The 25,527-nt window shown below is 39.6% G+C and overlaps 1 protein-coding gene across 1 annotated transcript in view; it reads right to left on the bottom strand.

Annotated features, from left to right (window-relative positions):
* The window catches only part of Sh3bgrl (SH3 domain binding glutamate rich protein like), an 84,370-nt gene extending 79,262 nt beyond the window's left edge, over window positions 1–5,108 (bottom strand). Inside the window, exon 1 of the mRNA XM_055592715.1 lies at window positions 4,878–5,108. Within this exon, the coding sequence (XP_055448690.1) occupies window positions 4,878–4,922 (45 nt within the window). The 5' untranslated portion in view covers window positions 4,923–5,108. The remainder of the gene's footprint in view (window positions 1–4,877) is intronic.
* Between the last annotated feature and the right edge of the window lie 20,419 nt (window positions 5,109–25,527).

Raw genomic sequence — 25,527 nt, 5'->3', positions numbered from 1 at the left:
TAACTTTAAATAAATACCATTCCAACAAAGCTTTGCAGCTATGGTAGACATCAGAGTATGCTTCAAGTCAGTGTTCAATTTATATATACAAAGACAGAACAGCAAAAAGAAAAAAAAAAACTGTCACCTAAAATAAAATTGCTTAAGAACCTCATGACAAAGAGCAGAGGCTTGCTGCTTTACATGCTTATTACAAATGAAGAAAATAATATGACTAGTGAGTTATGACTTGCCAATCAAGAGTATTCAGTTTATTCACTTGTTTTTATTATTTGTGAGTGCCTACCATCATAGAATTCACCCTAAAATTAGCTTTGTTTTAGTAGTTATAAGAGAAATAATGACAGGCAGTGGTGGGGTATGCCTTTAATACCAGCTCTCAGGAAGACAGAATCAGATGGAGCTCTGTAAGTTCGAGGCCAGCCTGGTCTACTGAGCAAGTTCCAGGATACCCGAAGTTACACAGAGAAACCCTATCTTAAAAAAAACTATAAAATATATAGAGAGAAATTATTGCATATGCCATCCACTAAATGAAATCTTCAGGAACCACCTATATACCATACCCTTTAAATTTCTGCACCAAGACTCACAGAATGCATAAAGTACATAAAATGGAATTCAATATGGGTCTGGGAGAAAGAATTAAGGGTAAAACTCTCCTAGCCAACTAAAATTTAACCAATATTTCCTTATTCTAACAATGTCAACAAAGGGTCAATGCTGGGTTTTTTGTTGTTGTTGTTAAAAATTACTGCAGTTTATTAAGTTTTATGTAGACACTGGGCTTACTATACCATTTTCTTCTAAATATAAATTTACAAGACATTGCAGTCTAAATTGAGACATATGGTCCTACACGACATCACATCAATAGTGAACATAAACAATTCTAAACAGATAAAAGACTAAAAAGCCAGATGTGGTGGCACAAACCTATAGTAGTCCCAGCACTTGGAAGACAATAGGAGGATCGTGAGTGAGCCTAACCTGGGCTATGAGATGAGTTTCTGTCTCAAAAAAATTAAGAACAGATGTTAGATCTAGAAAGTGATAAGACATAAAACATGAAGACGCAGAATTCGTTTTCTAGGGACAATTGGAACCTGAATGCTTGCCAGATGGTTCTCACCAAGAGAAACAGATTTAAGGCCTGAATTGTCAGAGCACCATCTAAAACCTATCAGTTTTGGCTTTCCAAAACTTCTCTACTTTCCTACCCTTTAGTGAATAAATCACATAACCCACTTAGTTATATTCACTTATAGACACATTCACTTACAGACACATCCTCTTCCATGCTAGCTCCCTATTTTGCTATTCCCACATATGGGCATGCCCAGGCAATTCTTTTAAACCTGCAGGACTTACTCATTCTCCTAACATCTAAGGTCATGTTCATATTTTTGTCTTCATGCCTACTAGCTGCTTTGCATAACTGTCAGCATGTCTTTTTTTATGGTTGCACAAGTTTGTATTTAAGCAGCTTTCACTGCATTAAACCTCTGTGGCTTAGTGGCTGTGTGGATACTGGGGAAGTTGCTTAACTTCTCCATATCTGCATTACTTTTTCTGAAAAAAAAAAAAACAAAAACAAAAACATAATCATGGGATTATTGTCAAGAAAATGTAAGATAGTGGTAGAGAAAACTTATGCATTCCCATCTGCAATCCTCACCGTAGTTAATATCAAGAATTCAGTGTAGCCAGGAGGTGGTGGGACACACCTTTGGTCCCAGTACTTGAGATGCAGAGGCAGGTGACCTGTGAGTTAAGGCCAGCCTGGTATACAGTGAGTTTCTAGGATAGCCAGGGCTACACAAACAAACCCTGTCTTGAAAAAAAAGAAAAAACAAAAACAACAGAGAAGCCACTTCAAAGTCTAACACATTTGATTTTATTTCTAGCCTTGAGAAGCGCGCGCTACTAATGTGTATTGGAGCAGAGATGAGTACACATTTTAAAAGTTTTTTTTTAATTGGGCTGAGAAGTACAGTAGGTCTTGCTCTATAGATACAACATTGACCATTATTGCTGATCTAGATCACTCACAGAACAATTAACCACCTAATATTGTTGATTTTTATAATATTCATGAAAAATATGAAATCAGGGATGAAAAGATAACTCAGTGGTCAAGAGCACTGGTTGATATTGCAGGGGATCTGGGTTCAGTTCCCAGCATCTGCATGGTGGCTCACAACAATCTGTAACTCCAGCTCCAAGGACCCAATATCCTCTTCTGTTTCTATGAGCATAGAGAAGTCACACAGTACACATATATGCAGGCAAAACATTTAATACATACATGTTATCAACCCAAAGCCAAAAAACCTTAAATACTCACGAGAAATATAATAACTAAAAGATATGTAGCTTTTCAATTATTTTAGATTCCATCAGAAATTTGCTCCCAAATTTCCAAATCATTTGTTAAAAGAACGATGCTTTTGCTATCTTAAACGAAAATTTCAGTACTGGAAAATGAAATTTCCTTTCTCAGTAGACACCAACCCATTCATGTAAAGGAGTTCTCCTTAAAGATACTTTCTTTGTACTATTTTAGGACTATTTAAAGGAATTGCAAGTTTACATGTTGGAAGTACCCTGCTGGTTGAAGCTGCAGTTTTTGCTTGGACGCAATAGTCATTAGGAGCTTGGTGCTAAAGGCAGAACTTCCTCCCCTTGCAGGTATCCCCTGCTCTCTGCCTGACTTCATCTGGAAACTGTCTCTAGACTCAAGACTCCCATAGCCACACTTGATATATGGCCTCTGACACAGCTCCCGGTTAGCTCTCCCCTCCCAGTGCTTATCTGTATGTTAATTCTACTCTTATGATAAGAGCTTGCTGTGTAATGCAAATCAAGCATCCTTGAAATGTCTAGTTTCAGCCAATTATGTACACCTATTCTTGCAGCCCCCAAACCACTTCCCTAGGGGTATATAGCCTTTGTTCTCTGGTATTAAAGTTGAACCAGCCATCAGCTGTTCCCAGGGTGTGGGATCCCTGTAAGATTCTCTCTGGCCATTCCATGCACGCTTCTCTTCTCCTGCCAGTCCTGAGTCTCCTGCCAGTCTTGACTTCCTAGGCTGCTTGGAGGCAGCCCCCAGACAGGCAGGAGGAGAACAACAATTATATTTGGGCACAATGAAGTAGAAAATTTTAACATTTTCATAAAAATATAATTAGTACAACAGTGGACAAATCCTTAATTATTCATGAAAAAAACAATAAAAACTAAACAAAATACCACAAATATCTATTTGAATAATGTAATCTAAGTCTTAAGTACTTAGAAATTTTAAGTCTTAACTAAAAGAGAGGGAGATGTAACTCTAAAACTTGATGAAATTCTTAAAGCATTTTTTTCCTTGAGTTTACTTCTGGAAGAGAAATAAAGAAAGAAAGCAAAAAATAAATACCATTATTGAAACTGCATACCCCAACCCCATCACCACACACAAAAACTGAGAGTTTCAATCTAATAAGAATAAACCAAAGGTAGTAAGCCTGTTTTTTGTAATGGAGGTATTATAGTAGATTGATATTCAACAACCCATGTTTTACTTTGAAATATCAGAATATTATGTACAGAAGACAAGATGCTTCTAAAGTGGCATCCAAAGGAAATAATAAACATTTCTGTTTTTTCAAACAAAACAACTTTAAGAGTATGTTTCCTTATATTTTAAAAACAATATAAACACACCCACACATATTGGCAAAAGACAAAGTCCAAGGTTCAAGGTTCTGGTGATTTCATATAATCTTCAGTTCTATTCCAAATCTTCTTACATGTAACTATAAACAACCCAGGATCTCGAAGTCTCTAAATCTAGAGGAGTTTTCTACATTCAAATTCCTTAGCCCACACATCTGCTCCTGCCACTGCTGGCCTTTTTTTTTTCCCCCTCCTAGGGCTGTTAGTTAGAACAGAGGCTCTTTCATTTAACATGAGTGAGTATGCATTCAGCTTTCACCTCAGTTTACCCACTACTTAGATATGCTAAAAACTGTTATTCTAAATTAACTGTCAAATGAATCAAGGAAGAAAATCGTACCCTAAGAAGAGGCAGCAACTCAGTTGCCTCACATTCTTTCCCCAGTTTTTACCAGTTATAAAGGACTGGAGCTTTAGAATCTATTGAAGGAAAAGAAAAATTCAAAATAAGAGTCAATGTGCGGGGGGGGGGCACATATCTCCTACTACATTAAAAATCAGCCCCACGCACTAAAAAGAAGAGAAGGAGGGTGGAGGAGGAGGAGGAAGCAGTAGCAGCAAGGAGACCACCAACAACAACAAAAACATGTGTATCAGTGTGCCTGACTTTCTTCTATTTTTCCTTAAGTTTTATATCCTGCCTACAAGCTCTCAAAATAATCCCAATTCAGTGGTTTTACAATAATCCTAGTAATCAAGAGTCTTCAACTCCCTTCCTATCAGTACCCCCATCTTTTACAGAAATGCACTAGTTCCCCTGAACTTGGCATTTAGAACATGTTGGTTAAATATCTCACTCTTGAAAGCCTGAATGCCACTGTTTTTTGTTGTGTATTTTTTTTTAACCGTAAAGTCCTTAAACCAGGTATCTCTGCCCATCCTACCTAAACTTGGTAGTTTTCTTTTTCCTTTAAAAAAGAAAAATGGCACTAATGTCTCAAGGCAAACAAAGCTAACTCCTCAAAAAAAAAAAAAAAAAGAAAGAAAGAAATCGACGCAACAAAGGAAGAAAGGAAAGAAAGGGGGCTATGGAGGGCGATGCTTGGTTCTTCTTAGGAGAAGCTTCCCGTGTAACTTCTGCAATTTAACGGTTCTGGGGCAGAGGAGGACTGTTCTGTTGGAAAACAACAAAGGTGGGCTCCCACTCTCCTTACCGCTGTAGAGCCTGAAGAAGATGCAATATATACACGGATCACCATCCTGGAAACCAGGGCTTGTGGTCGGTCGCTGGAGTCTTGAAAAGGGCTGGGAAACAGCTGCAGCAATGGCTGGAACAGAGCAAGGGGCCAAACAGGTTGGAAGAGGAGGGTTGGGGGAGGTGGAAGGGGAACTGGCCGGAGCCCCGCCTCCACCAGTGGCTGCTTTCAATGAGCTTCCAGCCCCAAAAGCCGGAAGGCTCTGGCTCATTTGCATCATTTCTAAATTGTTTTTTTTTTTTTTTTTTTTTTTTTTTTTTTTAAACAGAGGATCTCGAACAGCACCGCGAGATCTGTTGAAAGAATTCTTTTTGACTACTGCCTCTCGGGGAAGGGGGCGAGGGAAAAATAAAAGAAAGACGGGAGGAAAGGATCCCTGAATTGTACTCGACTAGAATAAAGGACCCTTTCCCCTTGAACTCCGTAAGTTTTGCGTGTTACTTCCTGCTCAGAAATGTATGCAAATAAGATAGCTGAAAGCTAGCTTTGTGTTGAATCCAGACACTAGTTTAATTTTTTTAAACCCACGTTATCAAAGCCTTGTATACTTTAAGACGCCAAGAATGAAGAGAGTGATTTTTTTAACCTTTGTTGGCTGCAGGAATTGATTGTATGATGAAATGCTGCGCGATGAAGGCTAGAGAGAAGTTTCAAGTGTCCCGAAACCAGAAAGAGCACAAGAGGTTTTATTTTTGTTCAGAGTTTTGTTAAACTAGGGAACAATCCTTCCGTGGAAATTTGCAGGAACAACTTTAGAATGAAGGAGGAAATTGCAGAGATGAAAAAAAGCATCTGAAAGTACTTTGAAAGTACTTTGTGCCATTGTGTGTCATACTTGTAATCTCTGCGTTTGGAATAGTGAGACATAATTGCCAGGTATTAGAAGCTACAAAATGAGACTATTAAAAAACAAAACCAAACAAACAAAAAAGATTTTCTGCAAATTATCAAGTATTGTAAACTAGAATAATCTACCCCCCATCCTTCATTACTAACATCATGGCTACTGTTATTTTTACTTCCCAATACACATAACAAGGCAAATCTTTATAATCATAAATAATAATCAAAGCATGGTTTTGGAAAAATATTTTATTTTACATCATCACTGTACAAACTCTCCTTTTGGAGTTTTACATTAACTGTTTGGACCTGTAGACTCTTAAAATAATGAAAAAAAAAATTTATGAACAATAAAACAGGAAGAACAAAATATATATATTTAGTACATAAACAATTGAATGCAATCAATTATCATTATTGCATTCATTGATTAACACAATCAATTATTGGCATTAGCAGAGAATCTGGTGGGCATTATCTATACGTTAAAGAAATGGGGCTGGACTTGTAGTTTTATAGATCACAGAAAGACCAAAAGTTGTATCTAGCATTACACACACACACACACACACACACACACACACACACACACATATACACACTTGTGTAATAGATCATATATTCGTCTTAGTGAATATGCACCAATAACTTGATTTATAAATAAAATTGCTGATTCTTAATGATAAAAATTCTGATACATTTTTAAGGAGAAACTGTTACCCACATTTCTAAGGTAAAAGTAATGAATATTATTAAATTTTAGGCTTGTTCCTCACTACTTTTAGCTATCCTTGGGATGAGTATTCTGAAATGGTCATTCTAAAATGGTCATATTTGCTTAATTTTTCTATAGAGAAATTTTCCTAGATCACTTGCTTTTATGATTTGGCTAGAAAGGTTACAATCAGTCTGAATAAGCTGGGTTGGGTCAGTGAGTTTTCAAATAGCACACGAAATTCATCCCCATAGAAAACCATGACAGCCAAATGTCAGTGCATTTTTAATCTTAAAAATAAACCCATACTGTGTTCAGAAAACTTAAAAAACATGTGCCCAAAGTCCCTGTTACTCAAGAAGATTACTTAGGTTTAGGAGTTCTAAGCCAGCAAAGACACCATAATAAGAAGGACAGGAATAGAGCAACATGGAGGGGACAGGAGCCCCACAAAGAGACCAACAAAACTAAAAGATCTGAGCCCAAGAGATCCTGCAGAGACTGATGGGCCAATGGAGGACCATTCATGGAGAGGACCTTGACCCCCTGCTCAGATGTGGCCAATTGGCAGCTCAGTCTCGATGTGGATTTCAGAGGGAGGGGAGCAGGGGCTGCCTCATTCATGAACTCAGTTGACTGCTCTCTAATCACTCCTCCCTGATGATCCAGTCTTACCAGACCATGGAGGAAGAAGATCCAGGCAATCCTAATGAGACTGAACAAGCTATGGGCAGATGGCAGAGGAGGAGAACTCCCATTTTCAGTGGACTAAGGAAAGGAGATGGGGAAGAGGGAGAGAGTTGGGATTGGGGAATTGAGGGAAAGGGCTTCAACTGAGATATATAATGAATAAATTATGAAGAATAAAAATTAAAAAAAACTAAATAAACCTGTTCCTCCATAAGTGGCTTTTGGTCATAATCTTTATTACAACAAAAGAAAGCTAACTAAAACAGCAATTTTCTATTATTGAACATATTGCCTGCTTTCAATTAGTCTGTATTGTAATAATGCCATATTACATATCAAAATGTTTATCTACATCTCTAGTAATTTCTTAGAAATAAATTCTTTATAGTGATATGGCGCAGCTGGTAAAAAGCCTCACCACTTTTTGAGTTTGCTACTGGAACCAACAAGAGAAAAGGAAGACTGATTCCTAAAACTTGTCCTTTAATCTCCACCCATACACAATGACACAGTTTATTTGCTATGTGGCAATAATCATGAGCATAACATTCCGCAAACTACTCATTTTAGTTTCCTACCCTGGACTGTTGGACCAATACAGGTGTGTACTAAGACAGTTTCAGTGATCTTACCATACAGTGGTAGAATTATGGGGTACAACATATTTCCTTTAGGGAACAGACTGAACTTTTAAAAGCATCAAAATTAAAGATCTCCCCCATGAAGTAGAGCTTGGTAGAGAAGAATCTCAATAATCTTTGCAAAATACTATTTACAAAGTTGGCCTAGGATAAGAACTAGAGGAAACCTCCCATCCAAAGACTCTACCTCCAAATTCCATTTTATCACTCCTATTAAAGAGTTCTTGTACTTACTTGAGAGTCTACTTCAAAATGAACTAACTCTCCTAATTTTATCATTTCCCCTGAATGTTCTTCCCATTTCATTGTCTGAACTGGTTTTCTCATCAGTATAACATATCTTTATTTTCAAGAACATTTACACATGTTTTCATATCCTACTTAGGGTTAGAAATTCCAGGGAAATTCTCTTTACGCACATATACAGTGAGAAAAAGAAAACGTTTTCTTTTTTTATATTTACTTATTTGTTTATTCAATCCCCCATAGTTCTCTCTGTGTGTGTGTGTGTGTGTGTGTGTGTGTGTGTGTGTGTGTGCACGTGCGCATATAAACACAAACCCATGCCATGACATGGCAGTGAAGTGGGGGGAGTCTGTTCTTTTCTTCTACAATGTGAATTCCAGAGGTCAAAATCAGGCCATCAGTCTTGGTGACAAAGTCTTAGAAAAGGTATTTTCTTACTCTTTTCAAACATTTGACCACCTTGGCAGAAAAAGCTTTTAAAAATCTCTGATATTCTTTTGACTGCCTCTCACACAGACACAAACACACACTCTCTCTCACTCTCTCCTATCATTATTTCCTTTCCTCTCTCCTTCCCCCTTTCCTTCCTTTGATGGGTGTGGAGAGTTGGCTTAGTGGTTCAGAGCACTGGATCCAGGTTCAATTCCCAGCTCTGTAATTCCAATTACAGGGAATCTAATGCCTTCTTCTGGCCTCCATGAGCACTGAATGCCCATGATGGCCAGAGATGCATAAAGAATACCCATACATATAAAATAATAATAATAACAATAATAATAATCTCAAAAGTATTTAAAGGAAAACATGAACTACATAAAAAGGGGAGTTTGTTTGTTTTGGAGCTTGCCTACCAGCCTGTTTATATGGGCAACACCTGCATGTCAGATGTCTTCAGAGTCCAGAAGAGAGCATCTGATAACCTGGAACTGGATTTACAGATTTACAGACCCTTGTGAACCACCAAGTAGATGCTGGGGATTGAACCTGGGTCTTCTACAAGAACATCCAATGCTCTTAATCACTGAGCCATCTCTCCAGCTCCTACTTCTTATCCAGAAGGGAATACTGCATTTTCCTGTCTTCCACAGCCACAAGACATGAACAATATGAACAATAATGCACAGACAAAAATGCAGACAAAATGCCCATACACATTCTAATAAACAAATTAAATGTATGTACTTGTATTTACTATTTGTGAACTTTAGATATGTAGTATATTCTGCTCAAATTTACCTACTACTCTCCCTTCCAACTCCTCAAAAACTCTCTGCACTACATTTCCCTCCCAACTTCCTGTCTTCTTCTCCTCCCCCTCCTCCTTCTCTATTTTTTACTTTTTATTTTTCTTTTATTTATGGTTCTGAGACTAGCCTTTAAAGACTGAGCCAGCTCTCCAGCCTTTTGTTTTGTTTTGTTTTGTTTTTCTGAGACAGGGTTTCTCTGTGTAGTCCTGGCTCACCTAGAACTCACTTGGTAGACAAGGCTGTCTTTGACCTCACAGAGATATGCTTGCTTCTGCCTCCCAAGTTCTGAGGTCAAAGGAGTGCATCTCTTTTTCTAACTCACTGAGTCCAATTAGTACATCCAATATGTGGATGAAGATAGAGCTGCCCAATGGAGCATAAGAATCCTATTAAGGGTCACAGTTTTGAAAATTTACTCAGTCTTTTCTGTTTGTTTCTTTGTTTGTTTGTTTGTTTTATTGTTTTATTTTTAAATCCAGATAACTTATTTCCTCCTTGTTTAGTTCTTTAGTATTTTTCAATTTTATTAATTTTTGTTTATTTTGTATGTGCAGAGTGTGCATATGTGGGTGTGCACATGCCATAGCACATGTCTGGAGATCAGAGAAAAACCTGTGGGAGTCATTTCTTTGCTTCCACCATGTAGGGCTGCAACTCAAGTCATTAGGCTTGGTGGTAGGTGTGCCTTTACCTGCTGAGCTATTTCACCAGCCACCAGCCTTTAATATTTTTGTTTGTTTGTTTTGATAAAGGATCTCAATATGTAGTCTTGAATGGCCTGGAATTCACTGTGAAGGTTGTCAATTGTCATCAAACTCAGAAATCTGCTTGCTTCTCCTTCCAAAGTGCTTAAATTGAAGTTGTATACTACAATACCTGCTTCATCTTTGACACTTTAAAGAATACTTTAAATTGCATTTAACAAGTGAGGTTCTAACATGTAGAAACCAGGAAATTAGAAGTCTGAAGAAAGAATCTTAAGACATAGGTGATGTAAACTACAGGTGGCGTGAAAGAGAAAGAAAAATACTGAAGAAGGAGGTTTAATGAAGTGTGAAGTGGGGATCTAAGATGGTGGCTAACAGAGCATACCATATCTGAGGGGCACAGGATCTGAAACTCCGAAATTGGTGAGTGAAGGGACAGATGATGCCAGATCATCGACACTGAGGCTTCCTGGGTGACAGAGAACAACCTTTGAGCTAAGACCATTTGGATCCAGGTCACCCATGGACCTCTCCGGGGACTGACAGTTGTAAAATATTCAACCCTCCTGCTCGTCCCCTTAATGGGCCTCCCTCCTCAGCAGACGTGACCCACAGTGCCCAGTGCTCCAAGCACAAACCAACCTGTTCGGTAACTGAGACAGCAGAGGGAGAGCTTCCAGTTCTGCAGCAGCAGGAAGCTGTATGGGCCTCCCAGGTCTGCAGCAGTGGAAACAGGGTGGCAGCTGGTCCTAACAGGAGCCTCCATGCTCCATGACTGAGACAAAAAAAAAGTGGCTACCCCAAGTAAGAGTATACCTGCCCAGTGGACAAACAGTGGACATCACTGAGCTGACTGATCTCCTACACTCTTATTTGCCCTTGCCGGCCCATATCTGAGAATAGTCAACAGGGGGAAGAACTGGGCTTTCCAATTAGACTTGCTAGTCACCGAGAGCACCTTCAATTGAGTGTGTGCAGATCCCAAGATCCAGGGTCTCTCTACACTAGCAGCCTGACATCTGATCCCTCGCATCCATAGACCCTCTGTGAGCAACACAGAGATTCTTGGGACAGCATTCTCAACATTGAAGTCCATGTTCTGTGGATTTACCAGTGGAGTCCAGGCAAAAAATTCCTGGAGCCCAGGCAGATCTGAATACCAGGACGACAGCACAACAGGCCTGTAGGCCACTGAGGTATTCAGTGAACCTGTGAACAGTGCCAGCACGAGCACCCCTAAATGCTTAAGCCCCAAATTCCAGGCTTCTACATGCTATAGCACCCTGTCCTTCAAGGCACACTTCAGCACACAGGCCCACACTTGCTTACCCTCACTTGTAAACTTGCACCTGTGACCTTCCTCTCTTAGCTACAGCTGAAAGACCAACACATACTTTCAAACCAGTGAAATTCTTTCATCTCCCTGAGGAATACTCCAGACACAAGATAAAGACAGAATCAGACTAAAGTACAGACTCCAAGAAAAAACAACAAAGGTTGAGGATGAGCAGATGGCTAGAGGTCACCAGAAAAACACATCCAACAAAAATCAGGACATCAGGGCTTCACCAGCAACCCCAAAAATCAATCGATACTTTAGTTCATCGAAAATACAGGGAAATTATTTTAAAGCTATGTTTATCCAGTTATTAGAGATACATAAAGAAGAAACGAATAAATCTTTCAAAGAAATATAGGCAAATACAGCGAAACAAATAGAGGCACACGTAGAAGCATGAGTAGAAGCATATACAGAGGAAACAGACAAAGAAATACAGGCAACTACAGCCAAACACATAGAGAAACAAGTACAGACACAACTAGTGGCATATAGAGAGGAAATGAACAAACAAACAAACAAAAAAAAAAATAGAGGCCATCATGGAAAGACAGGAATCCACATTCAAAGAGATGAAGGAAATGGTCCAAGACAAGAAAACAGAATTAAAATCAATAAAGAAAACATAAACAGAGAAAAACCTGGAGCTGGAGAAATTAGAGAAAAGATCAGGAACCACAAGGTAAGCATCGACAACAAAATGCAAGAGATGAAGGAGAGACTCTCAGGTACTGAAGATCCAATTGCAGAAATTGATACATCTCTCAAAGAAAGAGTAAAATTTGAAAAGTTCCAAATACAAAACATCTAAGAAATCAAGGAATCCATGAAAAGACAAAATCTAAGAATAATAGGAATTGATGAAAAAGAAGACTCCAGGCTCCAAGGTCCAGAAAATATTTTCAAGAAAATCATAGAAGAAAATTTTCCCAACTTAAAGAAAGAGATGTCCATAAATATACAAGAGGCCTACAGAACACCAAATAGACTAGACCAGAAAAGAAACACATCACGTCACATCATAGTCAAAACAATAAATCTACAGAACAAACAAAACATATTAAAAGCAGCAAGGGAAAAAGGCCAGGTAACATATGAAGGTAGACCTATCAAAATCACACCAGACTTCTCATCAAAAACTATGAAAGCCAGAAGGGCCTAGGCAGGTGTCATGCAGACTCTAAGAGACCACAAATGTCAACCCAAACTACTATACCCTGCAAAGCTTTCAATCAACATAGATGGAGAAAACAAAATATTCGATGACAAAACTAAATTTATGTGATATCTACACAGCAAAGCAGCCCTACAGAAGATACTAGAAGTAAAATTCCAACCCAATGAAAACAACTTCACCCAAGAAAACATAGCATACAGATAATATCCCAACAAAAATTAAAAGAAAACAAGCAAAGAAACACAGTAAAACCACTGGCTCCAATATAAAAGGAGCTAACATTCATTAGTCACTATTATCTATCAACATCAGTGGACTCAACTCTCTAATAAAAAGACACAAACTAACAGAATGGGTGCAGAAACAGGATCCAACATTCTGCTGCATCCAACAAAACCACCTCTGCAACAAAGATAAACACTACCTCAGAATAAAGGGCTAGAAAAGTGTCTTTCAAGCAAACGGACCCAGAAAACAAGCTGGGGTAGCTATCCTAATATCTAATAAAATAGACTTTCAACCAAAATTAATCAAAAAAGATGAGGAGGGACACTGCATTCTCATCAAAGGAAAAATCCACCAAGAGGACATCACAATTCTGAACTCCTATGCCCTAAATATAAGAGAGCCTACATTCATAAACGAAACATTACTAAAACTTAAATCACACATTGATCCCAACACCTTGATAGTGGGAGACTTCAACACCCCACTTTCACCAAGGGACAGATCATCTAGACAGAAGTCTCATAAGGAAATAAAGGCACTTACAGAGGTCCTAAATCAAATGGGCCTAATAGATGTCTACAGAACTTTCCACCCAAACTCAAAATAGTATACATTGTTTTCAGCACTTCATAGAACCTTCAAAAATAGAACATATAGTTGGTCACAAAGCAAGCCTCAACAAGAAAATTGAAATAATCCCCTGTATTCTATGTGACCACCATGGACTAAAGCTGGACCTCAACAAAAATGGAATTAGAAAAAAGCCTACAAGAACATGGAAACTGAACAACTTGCCGCTCAATGATAGCTGGGTTAAGAAAGAAAGAAATTAAAGACTTCCTTGAATTCAGTGAAAATGAAGGTACAACATACACTAATTTATGGGACGCAATGAAAGCAGTGCTCAGAGGAAAATTCATAGCACTAAGTGCCTTCAAGAAGAAGTTTGTGACATCTCATAGAAGCAATTTAATGGCCCAACTGAAAGCCCTAGAGAAAAAAGAAGAAAATACACCCAAGAGGAGCAGATGGCTGGAAATAATCAAACTCAGGGCTGAAATCAATCAATTACAAAGAAATAAAACTATTAAAAGAATCAATGAAACCAAGAGCTGGTTCTTTGAGAATATCAACAAGATACACAAACCTTTGGCCAAACTAACTAAAAGGTTGAGAGAAACTATCCAAATCAGCAAAATCAGAAATGAAAGGGGGGCATAACTACAGACACTGAGGAAATCCAAAGAAGTGCTAACTCCATTTCTCTCCAAACTATTCCACAAAATAGAAACAGAAGGAACATTACCAAACTCATTCTATGAAGCCACAGTCACCTTGATACCTAAACCACACAAAGACCCACAAAAAAAGAGAACTTCAGGCATATCTCTCTTATGAACATTGATTCAAAAATACTCAATAAAATACTTGCAAACCGAATCCAAGAACACATGAAAGATATCATCCACCATGACCAAGTAGGCTTCATCCCAAGCATACAAGGGTGGTTCAACATATGGAAATCCATCAATGTAATCCACCACATAAACAAAATGAAGGAAAAAAAAAACATGATCATCTCCTTAGATGTGGAAAAGCATTTGACAAAGTCCAACACCCACTCATGATTAAAGTCTTGGAGAGATCAGGGATATAAGGCACATACCTAAACATAGTAAAGGCAATATACAGCAAGCCTATAGCCAACATCAAACTCAATGGAGAGAAACTTAAATCAATCCCACTGAAATCAGGGACAAGAAAAGGCTGCCCACTCTCTCCATACCTCCTCAACATAGTACTTGAAGTCCTAGGCAGAGCAATAAGACAACTAAAGGAGATCAAGGGGATACAGATCAAAAAGGAAGAGGTCAAAGTGTCACTATTCACAGATGATATGATAGTATACATAAGCGACCCCAAAAATTCAACCAGAGAACTCCTTCAGCTGATAAACACCTTCAGCAAAGTGGCTGGATACAAAATCAACTCAAAAAAATCAGAAGCACTCCTGTATACCCAAGACAAAAGGGCCAAGAAAGAAATCAGGGAAACAACACCCCTCAAAATAGCCACAAATAACATAAAGTACCTTGGGGTGACACTAACCAAACAAGTGAAAGACCTGTTTGAGGAAAACCTCAAGTCTCTGAAGAAAGAAGTTGAAGAAGATATCAGAAGACGGAAAGATCTCCCATTCTCATGGATTGGTAGGATTAACATTGTGAAAATGGCCATCCTGCCAAAAGCAATCTACAGATTCAATGCAATTCCCATCAAAATACCAACTCAATTCTTTACAGACCTTGAAAAAAAACATTCTGAGCTTCATATGAAGAAACAAAAAACCCAGAATCTCTAAAAAGATCCTGTACAACAACAGATCATCTGGAGGTATCTCCATCCCAGATCTCAAGCTGTACTACAGAGCAATAGTAATAAAAACTGCATGGTATTGGCATAGAAACAGAAAGGAGGATCAATGGAATTGAACAGAAGACCCAGAAATAAACCCACACACCTATGAATATTTTATTTTTGACAAAGAAGCCAAAACCATTCAATGGAAAAAAGACAGCATCTTCAACAAATGGTGCTGGTCCAAGTGGATGTCTACATGCAGAAAAATGAAAATAGATCCATACTTATCACCCTGCACAAAACTAAAGTCCAAGTGGGTCAAAGACCTCAACATAAAACCAGATACTCTAAATCGGTTAGAAGAAAAAGTGGGGAACAGCCTAGAACTCATTGGCACAGAAAACAACTTCCTGAACAGAACACCAACAACACAGGCTCTAAAAGCAGAAATCAATAAATGGGACCTCATGAAACTGAAAATCTTCTGTAAAGCAAAGGACACCGTCATCAAAACAAAACGAATGCCTACAGATTGGGAAAGAATCTTCACCAACCCTTTATTTGACAGAGGGCTAATATCCATATATATAAAGAACTAAAGAAGCTGAAAAGCAACAAACCAAGTAATCCAATTAAGAAATGAGGAACAGAGCTAAACAGAATTCTCGATAGAGGAATATCGAATGGCAGAGAAACACTTAAAGAAATGCTCAACCTCATTAGCCATTAGGGAAATGCAAATCAAAATGACCCTGAGATTTCAGTTTACACCCATCAGAATGGCCAAGATCAAAAACTCAAGTGACAACACATGCTGGAGAGGTTGTGGAGAAAGGGGAACCCTCCTCCATTGCTGGTGGGAATGTAAACTGGTACAACCACTTTGGAATTCAATCTGGCACTTTCTCAGACAATTAGGAATAGTGCTTCCTCAAGACCTAGCTATACCACTAGTAGGTATATACCCAAAATTTGCTCAAGTACACAACAAGGACATTTGCTCAACCGTGTTTGTAGCAGCTTTATTTGTAATAGCCAGAACCTGGAAACAACCCAGATGTCCATCAACAGAGGAATGGATACAGAAATTGTGGTATTTTTACACAATGGAATACTACTCAGCAATCAAAAACAAGGAAATCATGAAATTTGCAGGCAAATGATAGGATCTCGAAAAGATCATTCTGAGTGAAGTATCCCAGAAGGAAAATGTCAAACATGGTATATATTCGCTTTTATAGACCTACAAGATATGTTAAACATAATGAAATCTATATGCCTAAAGAAGATAAACAAGAAAGCAGACACGGGGTAAGATGATCAATCCTCACTTAGAAAGACAAATGGGATGTGCATTGGACGGTATGACAGGAGTCTACTGCAGAAGGCATCTGAAAGACTCTACCTAGTAGTGTTTCAAAGCACTCAAACCAAACCTTTGGCAGAGTGTAGGGAATCATATGAAAGAAGTGGAGTTAGTATGATGTGGAAAGGATAGAAGCTCCACCAGGACCAAATATATCTGGGCACAGGGGTCTTTTCTGAGACTGACTCTCCACCAAGGACCATGTATGGATATAACCTAGAACCTCTTCTCGGATGTAGCCCGTGGTAGCTCAGTAACCAATTGGTTTCCCATAGTAAGGGGAACAGGGACTATTTCTGACAGGAACTCAATGGCAGGCTCTTTGACCTCCCCACCCCCCAAGGGAGGAGCAGTCTCGCTAGGCCACAGAGGAGGACCTTGTAGCCATTCCTGAAGATACCTGATAAAACAGGGTCAGATGAAAGGGGAGGAGGTCCTCCCCAGTCAGTGGACTTGGAAAGGGGCAGAGAGGAGATGAGGGAAGGAGGGTGGGATTGGGAGGGAATAAGGGAGTGAGATACAGAGTTAATAAAATGTAGCTAATAATAAAAAAATTAAATTAAATTTTAAAAAAGTCTCAAAAAAAGAAAAGTCTATATATAAATATATATATATATATATATAAATATATATATATATATAATATTATGAGTGCCAGGCACAGTATAGCACACCTGTAATCCCAGCACTAGGGGAGGCACAGGCAGGTGGATCTCTGTGAGTCTGAGTCTGCAAAGTGACTCGAGGATAGCCACAGAGAAACCCTGTCTCAAAAAAACAAAATAATAATAATAATAATAATAATAATAACAATAATAGTAATAATAATAGTAATAGCTTGGTTTTAGTCACTCTACAGAAGGGGTGTACTCCTCCCAGAAATCATATATTGCTAAATAGAAAGCCGAGTGCCAGCATTGAGATAAGTCTTCTATAATTGTTGGTTAATAGGTGTCCCAAAATCTCTCACAAAGCACAATCTATTGCCATTGTTCCTCTGCTCATCAGAACAGCCTCTTTTGCTGAAGACACCACACACTTTGGTAACAGGACATGCAACAATCAATCTGGCACTGGCCTGGTATCCTCTCTGCTTGATAAGCATTTATAATACCAGAAGGTGCAACATAGGCTACTGGGTAGAAGATGTCATCACGTCTAATCCGGCTGTGAATACTGTGGACTGTAGTAATTACCAGCATGACAAAGTATGTCCATATATACAGTAATGGCTTGACTGTTATGGTGGTAATAAACTATTTTCTGATCATGTTTGAGTCCAGCTCAACAAGAGAAAAATTTATGTCCAGTATTGTAAATCTGACCAAGAACCTGTGGTTGAATTGCTCATAAGCCCAGGGGTGAACCTATTATTTTGCTAAATGGAAACAGGACTAAAGTATTTTCTAAATACACGTATCTGTTGCTACAGGTAAGTGCAGATCTTAGACCTCATCAGATAAGCTTCCTTTTGCACTAGACAAAAAATCAGTTAATGCAAAAATGTAAAGTCAAAGAGCAGAGAATAATTATCTGAGGAGAATTCAACCATAAATGAGGAATCTATCTATCAGACCCTCTTCTCGCAAGGCTCAAGGACCACCCTGGAAGGGGGAGTGAAAAGTATGATACCAGAGGACAGAGGACTGTAGTGAACAAGCAAGTATCTTGTGTATATGATAGGTTCATTCCACTCATAACTCACAAATGTTGTACTCACCTGCATAAGAACTGCAAAAAATCAAGTCAGTTAACATTTTAGCATGAAAAAGGTGTAAATCCTAACTGTCATTGTTTAGTTGAGAATCTATGGGCAATTAATGGGTGCTAGTTTTCTTTATCAGTGTAGTACCTAATAGGTCAACCATGCTCCAGTGGATGGTCATATACCAGAGAGTACAATGGCAGCACAAATTGAACTTAATTGAACAAATTGAGTTATTTTTTTAAAAGTACACAATGTTAGGAAATGATGGAGGTTAAGGATATGGGAGAAAATCAGGAGGAGTGAATGAGAGTTGAATATGAATAAATTATATTGTATGCATATATGAAATTCTTTAATAATTAATAAAAATATTATATTAAAATGTTCTTCCAGGTAAACTAGCACAGTATTTCTAGAAGCAGAAGTTTTTCTGTTTAAATTTTTTTAATTTAATTTAATTTAATTATTTACACTTTATTCACTTTGTATCCCCCCATAAGCCCCTCCCTCCTCCCCTCCCGATCCCACCCTCCCTTCCTCTTCTTCAACCATGCCCCTCCCCAAGTCCACTGATAGGGGAGGTCCTCCTCTCCTTCTTTCTGATCTTAGTCTATCAGTTCTCATCAAAAGTGGCTGCATTGTCATCTTCTGTGGCCTAGAAAGGCTATTCCCCCCTCAGGGGGAGCCGATCAAAGAGCAGGCCAATCAGATTATGTCAGAGGCAGTCCCTCTTCCCATTACTATGTAACCCACTTGGACACTGAACTGCCATGCACTACATCTGTGCAGGAGTTCTAGGTTATCTCCATGCCTGGTACTTGGTTAGAGTATGAGTCTCTGGGAATACCCCTGTGTTCAAATTTTCTGGTTCTGTTGCTCTCCTTGTGGGGTTCCTGTCCTCTCCAGATCTTACTATTTTCCACTTCTTACATAAGATTCCATGCACTCTGCCCAACAGTTGGCCATAAGTCTCAGCATCTGCTTTGATAGTCTGCAGGGCAGAGGCTTTCAGAGGCCCTCTGTGACAGGTTCCTAAGTTGTTTCTTGTTTTCTTCTTCTTCTGATGTCCATTCTCTTTGCCTTTCGGGATGTGGACTGAGCGTTTTAGTCAGGGTCCTTTCTCTTGATTAGTTTCTTTAGATGTACAGATTTTAGTAGGTTTATCCTATGTTATATGTCTATATGAGTGAGTATATACTCTGTATGTCTTTCTGCTTCTGGGACAGCTCACTCAGGATGATCCTTTCCAGGTCCCACCATTTACCTGCAAATTTCATGATTTCTTTATTTTTCATTGCAGACTAATACTCCATTGTGTAGATGTACCACAATTTCTGCATCCATTCTTCAGTTGAGGGGCATCTGGGCTGTTTCCAGCTTCTGGCTATTACAAATAAAGCTGCTACAAACATGGTTGAGAAAATGTCCTTGTTGTGTGCTTGAGCCTCTTTTGGATATATGCCTAGGAGTGGTATGGCTGGATCTTGAGGAAGCACTATTCCTAGTTGTCTGAGAAAGCGCCAGATTAATTTCCAGAGTGGTTGTACAAGTTTACATTCCCACCAGCAGTGGAGAAGGGTTCCCCTTTCTCCACAACCTCTCCTGCATGTGTTGTCACTTGAGTTTTTAATCTTGGCCATTCTCATGGGTGTAAGGTGAAATCTCAGGGTCATTTTGATTTGCATTTCCTTAATGGCTAATGACATTGAGCATTTCTTTAAGTGTTTCTCTGCCATTTGATATTCCTCTACAGAAATTTTTAAGAAAATAAAAATACTGACTATTTAAGAGGGCAAAAGACATCAGTACAATAAAGATGTCTATTTTTTTAATTTCTAAAATTGTTACCAATTCAACCTTGTTAGGTATCAAAATCAGTATTCACAAAATTTCATCTGAAACCAACTTTTTGTCAATTAATTAATTACATTTACATCCTGATCTTAGCCCATCCCTCCTCACCTCCCAGTCCCACCCTTCCTCCCTCTCTCCCATACCCCTCCCCTATTCCTTAGCAAAGGGAAACCCCCTTCTTTTTATTAATTAATTCACTTTACATCTCTGTCATATGTCCCTCCTTCCACTCTCAGTACACCTTAAAGATGCTCTACTATACAACAAGGACGTGTGTTCAACCATGTTCATAGCAGCTTAATTCGTAATAGCCAGAAGCTGGAAACAACCTAGATGTTCATCAACTGAACAATGGATAAAAAACTGTGGTACATTTACACAATGGAGCCCCCCCCCTTCTTATCCACCCCAGATCATCAAGTCCTATCAGAGCTGAGTGTGTCCTCTTCCCCTGTGGCCTGGCAAGGCAGTCCCTCCAGGGGGAAGTAACTGAAAAACTGGCAAGAGAGTCCATGTCAGAGAGAATCCCTGCTCTCCTTATGTGACATGAAACCTGAGCTGCCCATCATCTGCATCTTTATAGAGAGCCTGGATCCAGTCCATGCAAGGTCCTTGGTTGGTGTTTTAGTTTCAGCAGGCCTATCTTGGCCCTGGTTAGTTGGCTCTGTTGGTCTTCTTGTGAAGCTCCTATCACCTCAAGGTCTTTTTCTCCTTCCCTCCACTTTTCCAAAGGCTCACTATGCCTCTTCCAGTGTTTGATTGTGAGACTCAGCAAATGTTTCAAGGAGCTGCTGGGTGGAGCCTCTCAGAGGATAGCTCTGCTTGACTGTGTCTGCAAGCATAGCAGAGTACCGTTAATAGTGTCAAGTGTTCATTCTCTCCCATGGGGTGGGTCTTGAGTTGGGCCAGGCATTGGTTGGACATTTCCTTCATCCTTGTTTTATCTTTATCATTGCACATCTTATAGGCAGGGTGAATTTTGACAAGATTCTGTGGTTGGGTTGGTGTTCTCCTCCCTCTACTGAGAGACTTGTCTAGTTAAAGGGTTTCCTTCTCCATCTCTATGGCTCCTGCTTCTAAAAGTCTTTGCTAGAGTCCCTCTCATATACCCCCCCCAGGAGCCTACTCTTATTTATTTAGGTCTCAAACTTGTCAGAGAGATGCCCTTGCCCACAGTTTCTATTTTCACTACAGATTTTTTGTACTTCTGCCACCACTCTCCCCAGGTCTGATCTCTACCCTCATATCTCTCTGTGTTTCCTCTCCTACCTTGTTCCCTCTCTTCAGCCATTACCTCTGTCTATTCTATTTCCCCATCTGAGTGAATTTAAGCATCTTCCCTTGGATCCTCTTTGTTACTTATCTTCTTAGGGTATGTTCATTGTTATATATGTATTGTATACTATATGGCTAAAATCCACTTATAAGTGAATACATATCATGCTTGTCTTTCTGGCTCTGGGTTTACTCACTCAAGATGATCTTTTCTAGTTCCATCCATTTGCCTGAAAATTTCATGATTTCTTTGTTTTTAATAGCTTAGTAGTATTCCGTTATGTAAAAGTACCACAATTTCTGTATCTATTCCTCCATTGAAGGACATCTAGATTATTTCCAGCTTCTGGCTATTAGGAATAAAGCTGCTGTGAACATAGTTGAACAAGTGTCCTTGTTGTGTATTTGAGCATATTTTGGGTATATGCCCAAGAATGGTATAGCTGGGTCTTGAGGTAGAGCTATCCCCAATTGTCTGAAAAAGCACCACATTGATTTCCAAAGTGGTTGTACATGTTTGTGTTCCCAGAAAGAATGGCGGAGGGTTCCCCTTTCTCCACATCCTCATCAGCATGTGCTGTCACTTGAGTTTTTGATTTTTGCTGTTCTGATGGGTGTATGATAGAATATCAAAGTCATTTTCATTTACATTTCCCTGATGACTAATGACGTTGTACAATTCCAAAACCAATTTTTACTAAAGATACATAATGACTACACACAAATCAACCAACCATAGTTTAACAAATTCTCTTTGGATAAATATTTTTAGTGCATGTGTGTGTGATTGTGTGTGCATATGTATGTGTGTGTGCGTGAGAGGATGTATGTGAGTGCTTGTTGTGTGTGTGATTATGTGTGTATATGTGTGAGAGAGAAAATATATATGTCTGTGAGTGTGGTGTATGCATATGGCAGGGCAGCATATGCCTATACATACAAGAGGCCAGGGGAAGGTATTGGCTGTCCTAATTCATTGCTCTCAGCCTTGTTTCTTTGAAACACAATCCCTTGCAAAACCTGAAGCTAGACTTGAACCCAGCAAGCTCTTGAAATCTTCCTGCCTCCATCTTAATGTTATGTTATGGGGCACCTGAAGAGAAAAATTTCCAACATACCTGCAGAAGTCATATGGAGTCTTTATTTACCACAGGCCAAGTTGTCCCAGACAAAATATGGAAAATAGCCTCAACTTGTAGTATGTTCAGGGTATTTTTTTCTGAAGTTTTTAACAGTTGTTTATAATTTATTCACTTTATATCCCAATTTAAGCCTCCTTCCTCTTCCCTTCCCAGTCCCACCTTCCCTTGCTCTTTCTCCCCTACCCCTTTCCCCTAGTCCACTGAGAGGGGACACCCTCGTCTCCTACTTTCTGACCCTAGACTATCAGGTCCCAGCAGGACTGCCTGGAACCTCTTCCTCTGTGGGCTGGATAGGTCACCCCACCAGGGGGAAGTGATCAAGGAGCAGGCAACTGAGTTTACGGCAGAGACTGTCTCTTCTCCCTTTACTAGGGAACCCACATGGAGACTGAACTGTCTATGGGCTACATCTGAGCAGTGGGTCTATGTCCTCTCTATGCACTGTCTTTGGTTGATGCATCCGTCTCTGCAATCCCTCCTGGGTGAAAGATCCCCGGAGGGTATCTTCCGTCTGAGAGACCCCCTCCCAAGGAACAACGAGGCCATTCGGATGCAAACAGCAAGAGGCTTTTATTTTGATACACGGGTACCCGGGGCAGCAAGGTCATTCGGATGACTTTGCGCGCCCCCTGGGTGAAAAGCTGGGGTTTTTATAGGGTTTTAGAGCAGAAGCGTGGGTACAGAAGCAAGAAGCATGGTTACAGGGGGCTGATTGGTACGTTTACATGAGACCACGATTTGCGTCAAAGTTTGGCAGGGACACCAAGATTCCAGGAACTGGGTGGTCGAAACAGTCATGATGACCCCTTGACGTGGCCCGCCATCTGTTGTTTTCCTTAGGACCCTTATCTTAACTGGAACAGTCTCACAGATATCTATGAGGGTGATTAACACAAACTGTTTTTAGTTCGACTGGGGCAGCCCGACCACAGATATCCCAAGTGGGTGACACAGCTGGGGGTTTCTTAGTAATTTTCCAGTTTTTCATTTAGCCTTCAGAGTTTTACAAAACAGTGGTGTCCCACAAAATGGCGTTAGCTATGTTTAACTTAGGGTGAGGCAGGGGTCTTTCACTGGGCCCAGCATTTTCAGGCTTTGTTGGTCTCCTTGTATGGCTCCTGTGTTCTCCCAGTCTTTTTATATTTCCATTCTTCCATAAACCTCCCTGTCCAAAGCATCAGTATTTTTTTTTAGCAAGTTCTTTCCTGTGCTAGGGAGTTGCCCATTTTCTGATTTCTCTCCTATCAGAGTAAGGGTTCTGGACTTTTGTTTTGTTTTGTCTTTCATTATTTTTTTAAATTTAGAATTTTTAGTTAATTCACTTTATATCCTGATCATAGCCCCCTCCCTCATCTCCTCCTTGTCACACCCTCCCTCCCTTTTCCTCCCTTTTCCTCCCTACCCCCTCTCCTCTTCCACATAAAGGGAGAGCCTTCCTACCATATTCAGTTTCCATGGGTTCCCTATTAAAGGGGAACAGGGGCTGTCTCAGACAGAGGACAGGGACTGTGTTGCCTGCTCTTTGATCACTTCCCCTGGCAGCCAGGCCACAATGGGGAGGATCCAGGCAATCTTAATGAGATTTGTTATAGTGTTTAAAGGCAAAAACTACAATTGTGATATATACAGAAAGGCAGCTCTGGACATCTGCAGCAAGCAAGTGTTGTTTACTGAACTGAACCAATAGCAGTAAAGTGGTCAAGAAGTTCTCATAACCTTTAGGTCAGGGACATATGGTATAGGAATTTATGGCTGGTACAGAGACCAGTTTACTTTAGGAGTTTAAGGCTGGTCCAGAGACCAGATTACTCTAGGAGTTTGTGGTTGGTCTGGAGACCTGTTTACTCTAGGAGTTTATGGCTTGTCTAAGAGACCAAAGACAAGTTTACCCAAGATAATCTTAGTGCTTATAACTATTCTTACAAAAACCTTTGTGAAATGGCATAAGTATAGTCCAGTAGTCTACTACAGTCACACAATATTTTAAGAATAGACATGTTATATTGCTTCTTGAGAATTCCATACAATGTACTTGATCATATTAACCTCCTATCTCCTTCTGCTTCTCACTTCATGTTCTCTTCCTTAAAAAAAATATTCTACTTAGTACAATTTGTGTTAATCATATATACTCCTAAGCATGGGGCTATGCACGGAAATGGGATCAACCTACCATGAATCACACCCCTAAAAACTGCTTCTCTATCGCATGGAAGCCACTAACTTGAAAATAGCACCTCAGAAAGTGAAGGCCCCTGAGCTCTTCTCCCATTAATGTTAGAATGTTGACTAGCTTGATTCTGTGCAGCCCTTATGCAGGCAAACACAGCTGCTGTGAGTTGCCAAAGTGTTGTATGGCATGGCCTCCCAATAGTGACATTCTATTCTAATGGAGACATTTGCCCAAGGAAGAAAGGAACAACTCAGTAGTCTCAGGTGATAAACAGAAGGTAAACACAGGGTCTTGTGTCATGTAGAGGGGGGGATGGAAAACAAGTACCTGGAGTATTCCTGATAGCTCCTAACCATCAGGAAATAAGAAGAAAAATAGTTGCTTGATGGTGAAGGGAATGGGGAGACTCTGAGCAGCCAAACTCCACAAAAGAAGAAAGATGATAGACTTTGGAGCTGCCTGAAAGCTATGGAGAGAGCTTCAGGGTTGTACTTTTGGGAGTTTTCACTCTTGTTGAGGTGGGTTTCTGGTGATGTAGCTGCTTTTAATCCTTCACCTATACTCGTGTTAGTAACAGGAATTAAAACTCATTGGTTTAACAAATTGGACATTGGTGCAATCATTATTTTGGTCAGGTGCAGGCTACTTTTCTAGGGTGTGTAGACATGTGCGTGTGTATTGCCTCTCACCCAGGGAATGCCTGTTACATAACATGTGACACTCAAACAGGGACAGAACAGAAGCAAAGACAAGTTTCAAAGGAGTTATTGCATGGTTCTGGTTATGACTAACAAGGCATGCAACTGAGTCAGAACAGCCTCAAGAATTCTCAGAGAAAATTTCAAACAGCCATGTGGTATATCTTAATAATATACCTTTGTGCTATGAGAGAAGAG

Source organism: Psammomys obesus, unplaced genomic scaffold (assembly GCF_907164565.1).
Source record: "Psammomys obesus unplaced genomic scaffold, mPsaObe1.curated_primary_1811, whole genome shotgun sequence".
Lineage (NCBI taxonomy): Eukaryota > Metazoa > Chordata > Mammalia > Rodentia > Muridae > Psammomys > Psammomys obesus.
Note: the sequence above shows the minus strand (reverse complement) of the source record. Positions and strands in the feature narration are given on the sequence as shown.